Raw genomic sequence first — 14,389 nt, 5'->3', positions numbered from 1 at the left:
GTGTTCCCCGAGGTGAAAAGGAGAACTGCAATTACTTAGGTGCTGCCTTTCATCATCATCTGGCTTCACTTGTGCTGCTATATACCACACACGTGTTCCCGTAGAGCCAGGCATAACCCTAGCAAGAGCATTTACAGTGCTTGTAAATCTTCTGTTCATTCCAACTCTGCATAGCAGACCCGTGGCAGCTTTGTTGCTGTCGAAGCTGAGCAATCACATATTCAGACTCGGTTGTGTCTGTCTGCGCATCAGTGAGCATATTGCTGTGTTGTGACTGCTTTGCAAAAACTGATGTGCATTTGAACAAGGTTGTTGGTTTTTTTCCCCTTTTCATTAAATTCTCCTGTGTTACTTCATGAGGGGGCTCATTATTGCAATTAATTGCAAAATTATTTAGATAAATAAGTTGTGATACCACTGAGACACACAAAACATTTGAATGTTGAGGGTATGAATAAAAGTGTGTGTGCACGTTTCTGATCTTTTGTTTGCCTAACTGAATATGGAATACACAGGGAGTTGTGTAATTCCTCATGATTTGGAACATAAGTCTTTGAATGTTATTCTCATGTAACAGGGCTGGCCGATGGTGCAGACAACTGTTATCTGCAATGTATAAATGAAGTGATATGTATGTGAGATTTGTGTCTGCATCACTCAGAATGAGAATGTCAGAGTTTGTCTCGTTTACCTCTGGCACAAAGCCAATGTTGTAGGCAGTGGAGTAAGCAGCATGTGGATCTTTTTGTCATGAACATAAAGCCATGTGCCAACAACTTGTTTTGTAATCCAAGTGGATAATGTGCTAGGTAGAGTAGTGCAATACAAAACAAGCAAGCAAATAATGATGTCTTCCTTCCACAGAAGAAGAAAAAAAAGCAGATGAACTATAAACAGTATCCAGAGTCTCAAAAGCTAAAAGAAATACAAACAACTGGTGGGTGGCCTGATATCAGCTTGAGGTGAGCAACAAAGGAAACTGCTGGAATAATCAGCCCGGACAGCGAAACACAGGTTAAAAATATTGGAAGTTGTGAAGACATCTGATTCCCACTGTCAAATGCAACTTTTGGTGAGTTTTAATATGCATGGTGCTTCTGAAATTATGAATTTTGTCAAATCCCCATGCTGCTCTTCTGAAGTAGCAGTTTCTCAATAATTAAGACAGTAGTCAGCTCTTCTGTATGAACTGCTTTTTTTCTCCCCTTGATATATATTGCTCAGAAATGATTCTATCAGCTTTGGCTGTAAATCTCAAGTTCACGACAATAGAAATAATTTTGGGAAACAGATGGCAGTCTGAAAGCTATAATATTGGCCATAAAAAATAAAATTGTGACTAGAGTTCAGATGTCACAAATCTTAGTGAATGTGGAAACTGGGAGTGTGCAAAGCTGTATGATATCATCCATATGTATTTTATTTTTGGTCTTATGTGTATATGCAAAGTTAGCTGTAGGTCTGTGGCTTATATATATTGGATATAAACCTTGTAAATATGAGACATTAATGTTAAAATGTTTTCTGCTGTTCTCTACAATAGCTGGGCTTAATGCTATCTGTGACTGGGTAGATATTGGCATCTTAAAATAGTTTAGGCAGATGCTTCAGTCACAAGGGAGGCTGTTTATCAGAAATGGTACAGGGGTTGATGTCATGGTCAAAGGGCTAGAAATGGGAAGAAGGTTGCTTTTCGAGAATGCTTGTCCTCTCTGTTGTCCCCACTTACCAGTTAGCTTCTCATGGAAGTGTTCCTGTGTTCTCTGGTTGCTGTCATGAATGAGCTCCTTCCTTGAACTTGCCCATAAGAGCACTGTATGCTGTCTTGTCGTACCTTTCTTGGAAACAATGGCTGAAATAAGAAAATAAGAATCATTGAGTCTGAGGTTTTTGTTTTTGTTGTTGTTGTTTGTTTGTTTGTTTGTTTGTTAATAATCATAGAAATATGCAGAACTAGATAGCAGAGCCAATGACTTGAAGCAATGAATAAGTTTGTCATTAACTGGTAAGTAGGGAGAAAAGTGGTCCAAATCTGTCTGAGTAGGAGAGACACTGTTTGCTAATGATGAGATGATGTGTCCAGTTTATCTGTAAAATGCAATTTATTCTGTGCTATTGATCTCTGTCCTGAAGAAAGGAGAGGGGCTGCTTCCTTCTGTAGGCTGATGTAGGAGGCCACTTTCCATGTTGCAGTCCTGCCTGCCACTGACTGTTCCGGGGAACTGCAGCGCTTGGGGAGCTGACAGGGAGTTGAATATCTTTGGGAACATCTGCCAGTTAAGTGGGATCAAGCTAATATACAAGTAGCTCTTGAAATTTGAATTTTTTCTTACCTGGAAATAGAAGGGTTGCAGATGGGGAACCTCCCCATCCAGCCTCAGAGCAGGGATAATGTCCCAAGGAGATAGCAGAAACTGTGTATTCCTTGGTGGAAAAGGCACAGACCTTTTCAAAAAGTTGGCCATCTCCCAGTTTGAACAATACCGACTTCTAATTGGAGCACAGGAGACACTTACTGGTTACCTCTGCAGCTCTGAAAAGTGGGCTGAATTTGTGGCTGTTGGCAAAGAACCCAGAGATCTCAGCTTGTCTGGTGAAGTTGAAATGTGGGTTTGGCTTTTCTGAATTCCTGTTGTCCTCTTCCTTCTCAACTTCCCATTGAAGTTTGGGTTCATTTACACTGATTACTTGATTCACTGTCTTCCTGAAAGCAGAGAAATACTGCTGATAGGCCCTACCCCATGCATATATCTAGGTTTCTAGTTTTCTATAACAGAGGAGGCTTGAACCAACATTTTTCAGTTTAAAACCTCTAGAAATTGATCTTGACTGTTTAACTTTATAAACAGTGCCTGATAGATGAACAATTCTGGGTGATGTTTTAGTTAATTGTATCTTTGTGTATGATTTAGAGTGTTTGATGTCATCTTGATGCTGTGCTGTTGTGGCCAGCTATTAAGATGGGGTAGAGATCTTAGTGTTATTGCTGGAGAATGAATGACAGGGTAGGTCTGGTTGCGTATAGGTGTAGTGTATACCACCAGATGATGTAGACAGTGCATGGTGTGTAGCTTTATAGAAATGGGATGTGACATGCATTTTTGTTATGAATATATAACAGTTACTGACCGCATTTCTTTGTAGTCCATGTTGGAAAAAGATTTTTAAGGTAAGCAGCAAAAAGAAACGTGGTTGTAGAAAGGCCTGTTATAGCACTTCTATACTTCCCAGACTTAGTCTTTTTGTAAAGACTTTCCTTAACATAAAGTTTCCTTTTCAGTAATCTGTGTGACTTTCTTCTAAACAAACAACGACAATGCTGTTTGTTCTGATGGTAGTGATGTTTGGTTCCTTCTTAAAATTACACAATTAAGTATCATTTAACTTGGAGATAAATGATTCCAGAAGAACCTTTACTGGGGCATTGAGACTGTCTGGATATTCATAGGATGACAGTAAGATAAGCTTTCTCCTAATTATAACCAAAGGGAAAATCAATGAGTGACATGGCGCATATTCCTTCGGTAGGAAAAATTGATGAAATATGCAAATAAATATTGCGCTAACATGACCTGAAAGCATGGATATAGGAATACGGGCCTAGAGGACACACTGAGAAAATGAAGGGCAAGTTGTTGGACCTGTCTTGTGTTGTATCAGATGTAATACCAAGGGCATCAGCAAAATAATTAATATGTATATAAATCAGCAGTCAGAGAAGAGGTAGAAATGCTGTTAATGTAAAAGGTGAAATTGTAAGTACCACTACAGTTGAGCTACGTTCTGAGTAGGAAGAATCAAGGCATTACATTTAAAATGTAGTTGTGAAACAAAGTAAACGTATATGCATACATATGAAATAGGATGTAGCCAGAAGGGGAGGGGTCTTACCAAGAAACTTCCAGTCCTTTGTTAGCATCAAGGAGGCTAGCTGTGCCTGTGAGATACCGCATAATGGTGGATTGCCATCATCCCCAACAGAAAAAATAGAGGAAGACGCAACAAAAACTTGGTGACACAGTTTGTGAAAAAAAAAGCCTGGAAAATTTCATGGAACTTAGAGGAGGCTTAAAAGCTGACTGTGAGGAGCTTTGTCCTTGTATATAAATTCTGTGTACCCAGGAAAATTGTGTGTGCTCATGAAGAAACATTGGTGAATTCAGTGAGCTTCTCAGATTTACATATACTAGCAATCATGTAGAAGATTTAAATCAATGACAGCATTTATAGCACCTTACCTCTCAGGTGTGAACACACATGATTCAAAATTCCACCCGAGTTTTTTGTTGATGGGAGGAGACTCTTGGCTTACTTTTGTCTATCTTATTAGCAAAGCCAGATTACGGTTGTTTGAGGGGTATATTTAGTGGTATGATTTCCCTTTTTTGTAGTTCTCTTTATCAGAAAATTTCTAGGTACCTCTGAAGTTTCACATCTGTTCCGAAGACCTATGTCTAAGTTGTGCCATGTTCTACATGTATTGTTTTTATTTTATTTGTATTTGTATTTTTTTTTTTGTATATACTTTTATTGCATATGTTTTTTAACATTACCAAACTCAGGGCTGTCAATTTAAATATAAATATTCAGCAAGGAACAGCTTATTTGGAATTTTGTGTGTTTTTTGTGTGTGTTTTCTGTCAGGTGCTTTCTCATCACTTGAGGGAATGACTCTTTTATCTTTCGCTACAAGGTAAATCAGATTCTGTTCTCATTTAGAAACACTGAGATTTTGAGTGCAGTCTATTCAGATATGGATTAAACACCAGGTGCAATTTCATTTAGTATGAAATACTAAATTTCATTTAGTATTATTTTTAAAAATAGGTCCACGTGGTATGGCTTACTCCACCTGTTGTTGGTGCCTCCACATTGGTGAGAAGGTGTTGGAGGAGGGATGGTATCCTTACAAGGAATGGAAAGAAGTCCTTCCACAGGCTCTTGTTTAGGCAATGCGATGGACTTTTATCCCTGACAGTAATTAGTCTATCTCAAGCACAGGCTTATGGGGTCAGCACATGGAAGGAAGATCTGTTAAGACTACTAGCTCATCACAGGCAGTTAATGAGCAGTGACTTAATATCAGAAGCATACTTTCGAGCTGTGAAGGGCATGTGTCTTCCAGATTTTTTAGGACTGTAGAACCCCTCCCAGAGTGTTTTGTGCATTGTTGTTTGTGTGCTGCTGCTTTCTGCAGCTCTCAGTTCCTACATCCAAAGCAGTATATGATCCTAGACACCGTGGTGCAGAGGTCAATTTCTGAGGCAGCATAGCATTGCTGGCAGATGGAAAACAGGTTTTCTGGGCATGTATTTTTTTGTATCCATGGATCATCATAATGTTTTCGCACAGACAGGCCTTTGCTCATCAGACATCCCTCGCAAAGCAAGTGGAATCCCTGTCATCTATCATAGGGAAAACCGCTCAAGAATATTTGTTTTACAAATAGTTTTGAAAATATGACTGGGTTGAAAATGAGCAGCGCAAAAATCCATGACATTTGTAATTCAGTTGAAAGCTGACCTTTTAAGGGAAGCTAGGATAAAGGTTTTACTTCTAATCTTCCAACTGTGACTTCCATTCGCCATAGGATCTAACTGCCTGAGAGCTGACTTAAAACCTTCCTTTGGTGAGGCGAAAATAAATACAGCAGGTATGAGGCAAAGCAGGAAGGCAAATAACGGGAGCAGTTGTCTTCAGGAAAATCTTTGCAAAAGCATCAAGGCTGGCAGACAACAAGAATATAAAATTGGGGGATTCTTTTTTTCTTTTTTTTGGTAGGAAGAAGACCTTCTGAAGCTTCTGCTAATGAACGTGATTTAGTGCAGAGACAGCTACAGAGAATAATGTAGGAGGAATTGTGTAACATTTTTTTTCCATAGATACATCATAAGAATTGTGGTAGTACACTTCAAATTTTGTTTAAAACACAACGATTCCCTGAGGCATTAAAGCAAGAAGAACAATGTACCCTTATTTGTGGAAGGAATTAAATAGATTTTAAGCAACAGTGCTCTGACCTGTTGAAGAATGCAAACAATTCCTTACAGCTGAGATGATCTAATATTAGTCTAAAATAATGGCCTGATTTTTTTTTCTATCTCTTTTCCCCCCTTCAACCTGACAACCAGTGATTCTTGGAAAGGATGCCTCTGCAGGATTTCATGTTGCAGATTGAGCTTGCCTTCTCATGTAAGGCATTCACACTGGTGAATTCTCCAACTGTTTTCATCCTTGCTTGATGTTGCAGTGATTTGATGCTGTTGCTTGAAGCCCCATGTTGGCTGAATGGAGCCTTGGGTACAGCTGTGGGAGCACTAGAGGAATTAAAGTATTTTTGTTTTCCTCACATAGTATTTCCTTTGGCCTGTGTGTCCTACTTTAAAATTTCGGGTGTGAAACAATTATAATTTAATTATTCTTTTGGCAAAATATAGTCATAAATAAGAGTGTTTCTTCAAAAACAAACTGTGTTAGTATTCAGAAATAGCATTGTGTTTGACAAAAATTATCAATAACTTGAAAAATGGTTTTTCATCTTGCCAGGGTAGTGAAATGAAAAATGTATGTTTCAGCTTTCTGTAAGATTAAGTGAGGAAGAGACAGAGGGAGAGGTTACCATACTGTAAATTTTCTCTACGCAGCAGAAAGAGCACAGCTGGAAGAGGTGCCAGAACAGATTCTCTTTATAGAGTTCTTTTGTACAGTGCGAAGTACAGAAGGAGGATATTATGTTTTTTATGTTTAAAGCAAGCATTGCTTTCACCTCATGTGGAGAAGCCTTTGTGCATTAAAAACAAAACAAAACCACCACAAAACACAATTCTGTAGGTAAGTACATGGGTTCATGCTGAACTGTATTAATATCCATCCCCCCTTTAGATTATTTTGGTGCTTGGAGTATGGAGTGATTAAAAATGGAAGCAGCAAAGTGCTTTCCTGGATGAGGAGGATTGTCTTAGAAATGAAGAAGCTGCTACATGCTGCAAATATCAATGAAAGCTCTAAGTGTTTATCGCTTTGAGTATGTTGAGATTGCCCAGATTTTTAACTCTAGCATTATCCAAATAAAAATCCCATTGTTGGGGGATTCAGCTGCTGTTCCAAAGTCCCTGTTGGGAACAACCTAGTTTAGATTAAGATCAGACCCATCACAACTGAAGGTGAAGTTTACTTTCATTCTTGTGTGTGTATATAATATATAATGTGTATATACATAAAACATATGCCTTGCCTAGTATTTAGGGGTATCCAGAACAGTGACCTTAAGAAGGAGAGATGTAAACCATTAAGGTAGCATGTGTGCGTATTAGGAGGGTTGTTTTGTTGAGCTAAACAGCTTGTTTGAGCTGCTGCTACTGTTTGGCACCCATGGAGCAGAGTCTTGTGGTACAGCGGATGTCCTCCATGAGGAGAAAGAGTTGGGAGGGAGGATTGGAATCGGAAGGCAATTTGGCACAGAAGGATGGGACGTTTCCAAACTGTGTCAGCAGCACCTGCCAGGAGGTGATCCTGGAACAGCATGATGTGGTAACACTGGGCGGAAACAAGGGTAGGAAAGGAAATCTAGGATGTTCTCTCTCAAGTGTCTTACTTTGGAATTTAATAGCCCATTTTACAGTACATGAGAATTAAGGCATATTGTTATGACAGTTCAGTTTTCCTGACATGATGTATCTCAATGGATTACTCCTTTCTTGCGTGCTTGGAGCTGTAGTTCCCCAGTCTGTCATTTTGGGTGGCAAACTGGCTTAGGTGTTGCTACACTTCCTTTCAGCTGGTCTTATCCTTCTGTCTCAAAGCATCCTTTCAGCTGCAGTGTGGCCATGTTGTGAACCTGCCCTGGTCGTTCTTAAAAATAAGCTGTGTTAAATAGAGACTTTTAAAGGCCAGACCTTTAAAAAGGTCTGCTTGTAACAGAACCACGCAAGTGTTACCCAGACGTAGCTAGCTGGGCTGTGGGAATGAACACTGGGGTATGGGTTGCAACGGGAATCCTGGCAGTACCCGAGTCAAGATTGTTGTGAAAAGCTTTGCAATGGAAAACTGCAGCTCTTGCTGTGGGCTGAAGAAGTACTATTTTATATAAGGAATCTGAACTAAAGAGGGGCTAAAGACTCTCCTATGCCAGACTGCTTTGCTGAATAGAACTGTGTTAAAACAGCTTTGTTTCAGCAGACCTGAAGGCTGTTCTAATGCAGGAACCAAAATATGCTGTGCTACAACCACAAGCTATGGTATAACTACATCTGTGCTCGTACTTTCACCAAGGTAACGAAATCCTCCCTAGCATTCATGCTGCTAGCAAGACTATTTCAAAAACAGTGCACAGGAGGGCACAAGTAAGGGGCTGAAGGCTGGTGTGGGTGGGAGCTGGCCCCAGCTCTCCCCGCTCACAAGCCACCACACCATCACACTGTTCTCCTTCCACACTGGGAAAGTGGTTTCTGAAACCAGTAATGGAGAAGTTTTTGGAAAGCAAAACTGTTGATCAGATATCCAAGCTCGTTCAAAGGCTTGGAGACTTAGGATACAGGCTAACTTTAAAGTGTGAAGGCAGTTTTCGGGGAAGTCCTTATGCAGCAGAGCCTTTTCTGCTTTTTGTGCCTTTGAACCATACTCCTTCAAATCTCTGTGTTTTAAAGGATAATTACCAAGGAAATGATATATAATTTTTGTCAGCTACATAAATACAGTTAAATTCTCCATAATTGTAGCTTCATGGTTCAAGACATCTAATCTATAGAAGTTACCACTATGAAAAATTATGAAGTAACACGAGGTTAGGTAAGATTAAGCTTAAATTATGCCCAAGTGAAAACATCCTCTTTGACAAGGGGTGGTCATGCTGTTCTGTAACCTCTGAGCAGCCTCTAACTGTAAGAAATGCTGCCTTTCTCACAGTGCTGAAGAAACATCTGTTTACTATTAAAGCATATACAGATCTTTTCTTATTGATTACAGAAACAGAATAGAAATTAATAACTGCATTCCCTGTGTTGGAGACTCAATCTGTTAGTGTGAAGGGGTGTTGTCAAAACAGCAGGACACATACCAGAGAAGGTGGGGTAGAGTTGTGGGTAGGATGGGAGCTATTTTAGCAACTTTCCTCTGCAGCAGCCTGAGCTCAGTCGCTGGGGAAGGTGGCTGAGAGGCTGGGTGCAGGTACTGGTGCAGCTGCTTCTCCATGCTCGCCTGCTTGTGCTGGCAAGCTCATGCTGACACTGGGCACTCGATCTCTCAGCCACTGCATTACCCCTGTGAGTATGTACCTGCTCAGACACCCTCTTCTCTGGAGAAAGGGTGATCTGTCCAGGCTAAAAACAGCCATTTAAAATTAACAGTAATTACCAGCTTTGTGTGAGACAAAGTGCCTCTGTTTCAAGATGGGTACTTCTTGGTATTTGGGCTATGTGGAACAGGAGACTAAACAAAGTGGGATGCTTACCATATTAACACCTCTGGACCTTGCCTTTTAGCTTCCCTCCATTGTAGGGTCTGTGTAAGAGGAAGAGAAAACAAGGGTCTGAATCGTGAGCAGCTGCAATATACAAGACTGTTTTTATTAAGAACTCTTCAGTTCTGGTTTTAAAGCTGAGTGAATCTGAGTTTATTAACTTCTCAGTTAATGGCTTCTTTTCTGCAACATCTTTTTTTTTTTTTTTTTTTTTTTTTTTGCATACTTTATTGGTGTTAAAATAGATCTAGTGTACAAATGAAGGATATTGATTGCAACCTCATTTCAGTCCTATGAATTCATATAAAGTGAACGTGCAGTAGGGGAAAAATATTTTGATTATTTTTTCTTCCATTTTTAATAAAATGAGATTTTCCTCAAAAAAGAAAAAAAAAAAGCATTTAGAGTGGGGCAAATATCTAAAAAGCAGATTGCACAATGAGGGTATAGTCTCAGTAAAACCTTTAAAGACTCGGAGTAAGCACACATACCTGAGTGAAGGTCAGGATCAGAAGTAAGGTCAAGAAGTCATAAGTAGGGACAAGTTCTTCAACATTAAGGGATCTAGAAAGTGTGCAAGACAGCGTAAAAAGCAGGCAATGTAATCGTGGCTGTTCCAGTCACTGAGCAGGAATGCTGCTGCCTGCTGCAGTAGTGGAGAGGCTTGCTGAGCAGCCTGCCGAAAATTGAATTATGAGAAATGAAAAAAATGTGCTACTGGGTTGAACTTAAGAGCAACTCTTTCCATAATGCTTATATTGTGAGAGAATTTTAAAGCCTCTTTAAGATATGAAAGTTAGTGTGATTGTCTCAAAGCTATTGCTGTTGATGATAAATAATTTACCTCTTTAAGGCATTGATATTGCTTATCTTTTATGCATCCTAGAAAATAGAGACCAATGGTTGTTGACTGTTGAACACAGAATGAGCAGTAGATTGTGATACGTACACCTGTAACAAGAAGGGTGTGATCTGAGGTCACTTAGATTAACCTGTTATGTTTGTCACTTTGTGCTAAGGTTAGATGTCATCTCTGCAAAAGTCGTCATGTGTGCAGTGACCATGGTATCCGTAACATCCAAGATGAGTTCAGTAGCATTGTGAAAAGTGTGTGGCTTCTTCGGTTACAACATTAAATGGAGGATTGTGCTGGAAGAGACATAAAAATGATGTGTAAAAGAGCAACATTCTTTGCACTGATATGAGGTGTCATTTATTTCATGCTCATCTAAATCTTCATTAGCTGTCTCTGCACCCGAAAAGAAGTCAAGAGTCTGTTATGAATCTTATTTGGTCTGACTGCCAGCATGGCAAAATGCAGCTACATCATTTCCATTTCTTCTGCGTCTAGAAGATTTTCTTCTAAATGAGAGTTAGAAGGAAGGTGTTTACTTAAGTGTATTAGGTTTTGTTTTCCAGTTACGCAAGAGAAGAATGACTGAATTCACTTTAGGGAAAATTCACTCAGTGTGCTTTTTAAAGGAATACGAAATGACACAACTGAGGTAGTGCTCTCGTTTTGTATTCCAAGTCTGAATTTTGCTCAGCCTGTGAGTCCAATTTTAGAATGTATCCCTGAGTTTTCATGGCTCTTCATCTAGATTTTAGGATTTTTGAAAGGAATAAAAGCATTTTTTTTTTTTTTTTTTTTTTTTTTTTTTGGTAGGGTTCTACTTTAATTCCCCTTGTTCTATATTTAATACCCATTTAATACCCATAATAGCTGTTTGAAGGAGGGGGGAACAATAATTTGCAAAATGTCTTGTGATCTTTTTGCCATTGCTAAGTTCTTAGGAGAGAACCGCTTAGTAGACAGCTAAGTTTAGATACTGAACTGATCTTGTAATACTACTTCAATGGAATAGAGTTTTTATTCTGGATAAATTGAACCCTGCTGGTTTTTCATGAGAGGGGAGGAATAATTACCATGCCTTTCTCTTTCTCATCAGCATGTTGGCCTGCTGCCCTGGCTTTTTAGTACCAGGTGTTACAGGCAACAGTAACTTGTTTTGTTTTTCGCTACCTTGTCCTTCAGCAACCAGTGTTTGCCTGGTCATTTCACCTTGTCTGTTAATGGCCCTGCTTTCTAAAATCCAGCTATCTTACTTCCACTGTACTGCTGTGTACTGATACTATACCATTAATCATTTTCACTTCTTCCACTACTTGGGTATTCACAAGATGTCTTTAAGTTTGTTTTATGTTGCTCTGTTTTCTTTCTGCTGTTTTTCCTCTGATTCTTCAAGGACTCCTATACAAATACTAGCAGATTGCTATCAAACGAGTTGCAATCAAATGGTGAACTTGTGCTTTGACCAAGGGAAATACAAACATATTCTTTTTTCCTTGTAGGCCAGCTTAAAATATTTTAATCAAGTGACCTTTTGTCACTTCTATAGAGTATTACTGCAGTTAAGGTGAAGTGATGGTTACTTTCTGTAGGTAGTTATCATTTCTGAATGCAGAAGCATAAAATTTAATGGACTGGTGCAGTTGTAAAGTTGTGATGAGGTAGGTATTGCACCAAATAGAACAGCTCACTCATTTGACCTCTCTGAAAGTACTTGGGCAGTCCACATTTTGGCTAGATCTGGCAGGTTCATACTGCTAGAATTAGTACACCTTTTCTTTTAAAAGGGCCTAGGGGTTCAGTGCATGTGTATGTATGTGTGGGCTAATGTTGCTTTGTACTGTGTATACCCGGCAAGGGCTTGGTAGCAGGGGGGCTGCAGGGGTGGCCTCTGTGAGCAGAGCCCAGCAGCTGCCCCATGTCAGAGCAGAGCCAGCTCCAAAAGGGACCTGATGCTGGCCAGAGCTGAGACAGGGAGTGACTACACTGGGCCTCTGGGACAGCAGATTGAAGAAAGGGAAAAAACCCTGCTGCACTACAGCTGCTGGGGCAGCTGTGGAGGAGCCCCCAGTGGAGCAGGTGGATGTGGCCTGGAGGAGGCTGCGGCCCATGGAGAGCCCCCGCAGGAGCAGGCCCCGGGCCGGAGCTGCAGCCCGTGGAGAGGAGCCCCCGCAGGAGCAGGGGGTCTGGGGAGAGCTGCCGCCCAGCCGTGGGGGACCCGTGCTGGAGCAGTTTGCTCCTGGGGGATGGATGGATGGATGGACCCTGTGGGACGGAGCCGTGTGGGAGCAGTGCTTGAGGAGCTGCTGCCTGTGGGCAGCCCGTGTGGGATCAGCCGGGGAAGAACGGCATCCCGTGGGAGGGACCCCACGGGGAGCAGGGGCAGGGGGTGATGGTGAGGGAGCGGTGGAGACAGAGCGTTAGGGATTGACTGCAGACCCCATTCTCCTGTTCAGCTCTTCAGGAGGAGGTAAAAGAGTAGAATGTGGGGGAAGGTGTTTTTGGTTTGCTTTTAGTTCTCACTGCTCTAGTCTGTTAGCAATAGGTAATAAATTATATTAATCTCCCTGCACTGAGTCTGTTTTGCCTGTGATGGTATTTGGTGAGTGTTCTCCCGGTCCTTATCTCAACATACGAGCTTAATTTTTCCATCGTATTTTCTCCCCCTTTGTTCTTTGAGGAGGGGCAGCAAGAGAGCGGTGTGGTGGAGCAGTGTTTAGCTGCCCATCAGTTGTGAAATCAGCCGGCTCATTGTGAGCTGAAAGATGTTAGATTTGATCTAATTGCTTTTTGGGAAATGAGTTGACAACCTCTCTTATACATCTGTCAGCTGGCAGGGAAGTGGGCACTGGGATCTTTCAACTCTCAGCCAGACAAAAGAGACCCCCTTTCTCAATGTAGAGGAGATAGGAGATAGATACAGGCATTTTTTACCAGGATCTCCGTGTCAGCCTTTGAAGGAGGGCTCCATGGATATGAAGCAGAGCCCTACTACTCTGACAAGGCTGGGCTGCTATGGCACAGATGACCAGAAAGGTTTCTTTTTGGTTTACAGTGAGCACAGATATATATTTTTGCTTTAGGAAACTGCTTGCCTGTGGTGACCCTGCCCAGATGGAGTTATGTCTGGTTGTAAAATGGTGATTTATTGTTTGAGTTACGGGGCTTTTTTGGGGAAGGAGTGAAAATTGCAGGAGGATGTGGGGTAGCAAACCACAGTGGAACCCACAGGAAAAAAGGGAGACAACACCTCAACGCCTAGTACCAGGCCACATGCTTCCTGTTTGTGGCAATTAAAGGAGCTGGAAAAGGTCTAGCTGCTCAGATGCAGGGCTTCTGGCAGGCTCTTGATGTCTGGAGCCAGCCCGGAGATCCTCATTGCACCGTGGTACTTCAGGCTGGTGTTGAGACACATGGTCTTTTATTCTTCTTGGTCCCTCCAGTCTTCCCAACACCCCCAAATTATCAATGACTTGAAAATATTTTTGTGCTTACGATGTTTTAACAGATTACTAGGAGGTACTGGTCTGGCACGCTACGCTCTGTTAGACTGCCAAAGCAAATGTTGAGGAAAGAGATTTTATTTTTTTAAACGGGGTCTGAGAATGCTGTCTGTCTTCAATAGATGTATTTTTTTTCTTTTGCATGTTTTCAGTAAGCTTTCACCACAGAAATGCTGATGTATTTCTTCTGACTTGTGGTGTGCTGCAGAAGTATATCAAAGGGCTGTGTTCCAGGAAAAAGGAATCACCGGCTCACATCGTAACAGCGAGTTGTTTTATGGCTCTAGGCCCCCGACAAAGCATGGACATGATTCAGACCTTCATTCAGCACTGCAACGCGTGTCCCTTTCCCGAGGTTTAGCCAAGCCATGCTCCCTCACCCGTGGCACTGTTACAAGTCAGGTGGTGACCATGATCCATTGCATCGCTGACCGTGAGGCCCGAAGCAGAAAAGCTGTGATGACCTCTCACCCTGACAGGGAGGCGTATGTCTTTTTAATAGGTTGTTCTTTGAAGTTCTGCTCAGACTCCTGTCCACTGGCTGGCTCTTAAAATTCGCGGCCAGCACTGTTACCCTGT

General features: G+C 41.2%; 1 protein-coding gene across 3 annotated transcripts in view; it reads left to right on the top strand.

Moving 5' to 3' along the window:
- The window catches only part of LOC311432288 (uncharacterized protein), a 235,122-nt gene that overhangs the window by 53,384 nt on the left and 167,349 nt on the right, over nucleotides 1–14,389 (top strand). For 2 of the 3 annotated variants that reach the window (XR_014689949.1, XM_084510549.1), the window contains exon 2: nucleotides 865–962. Coding sequence is in view for 1 of the 3 variants with exons in the window: in XM_084510549.1 (XP_084366675.1) it covers nucleotides 865–962 (98 nt within the window). In the remaining 2 variants the exon portion in view is untranslated. Of the gene's footprint in view, nucleotides 1–864; nucleotides 1,073–14,389 lie in introns of all 3 variants that reach the window. The other variant, XM_084510550.1, reaches the window with a different exon arrangement.

Source organism: Aythya ferina, assembly GCF_964211825.1.
Source record: "Aythya ferina genome assembly, chromosome: 2".
Classification (NCBI taxonomy): domain Eukaryota; kingdom Metazoa; phylum Chordata; class Aves; order Anseriformes; family Anatidae; genus Aythya; species Aythya ferina.
The sequence above is the reverse complement of the archived record's forward strand: the minus strand, read 5'-3'. Positions and strand labels throughout refer to the sequence as shown.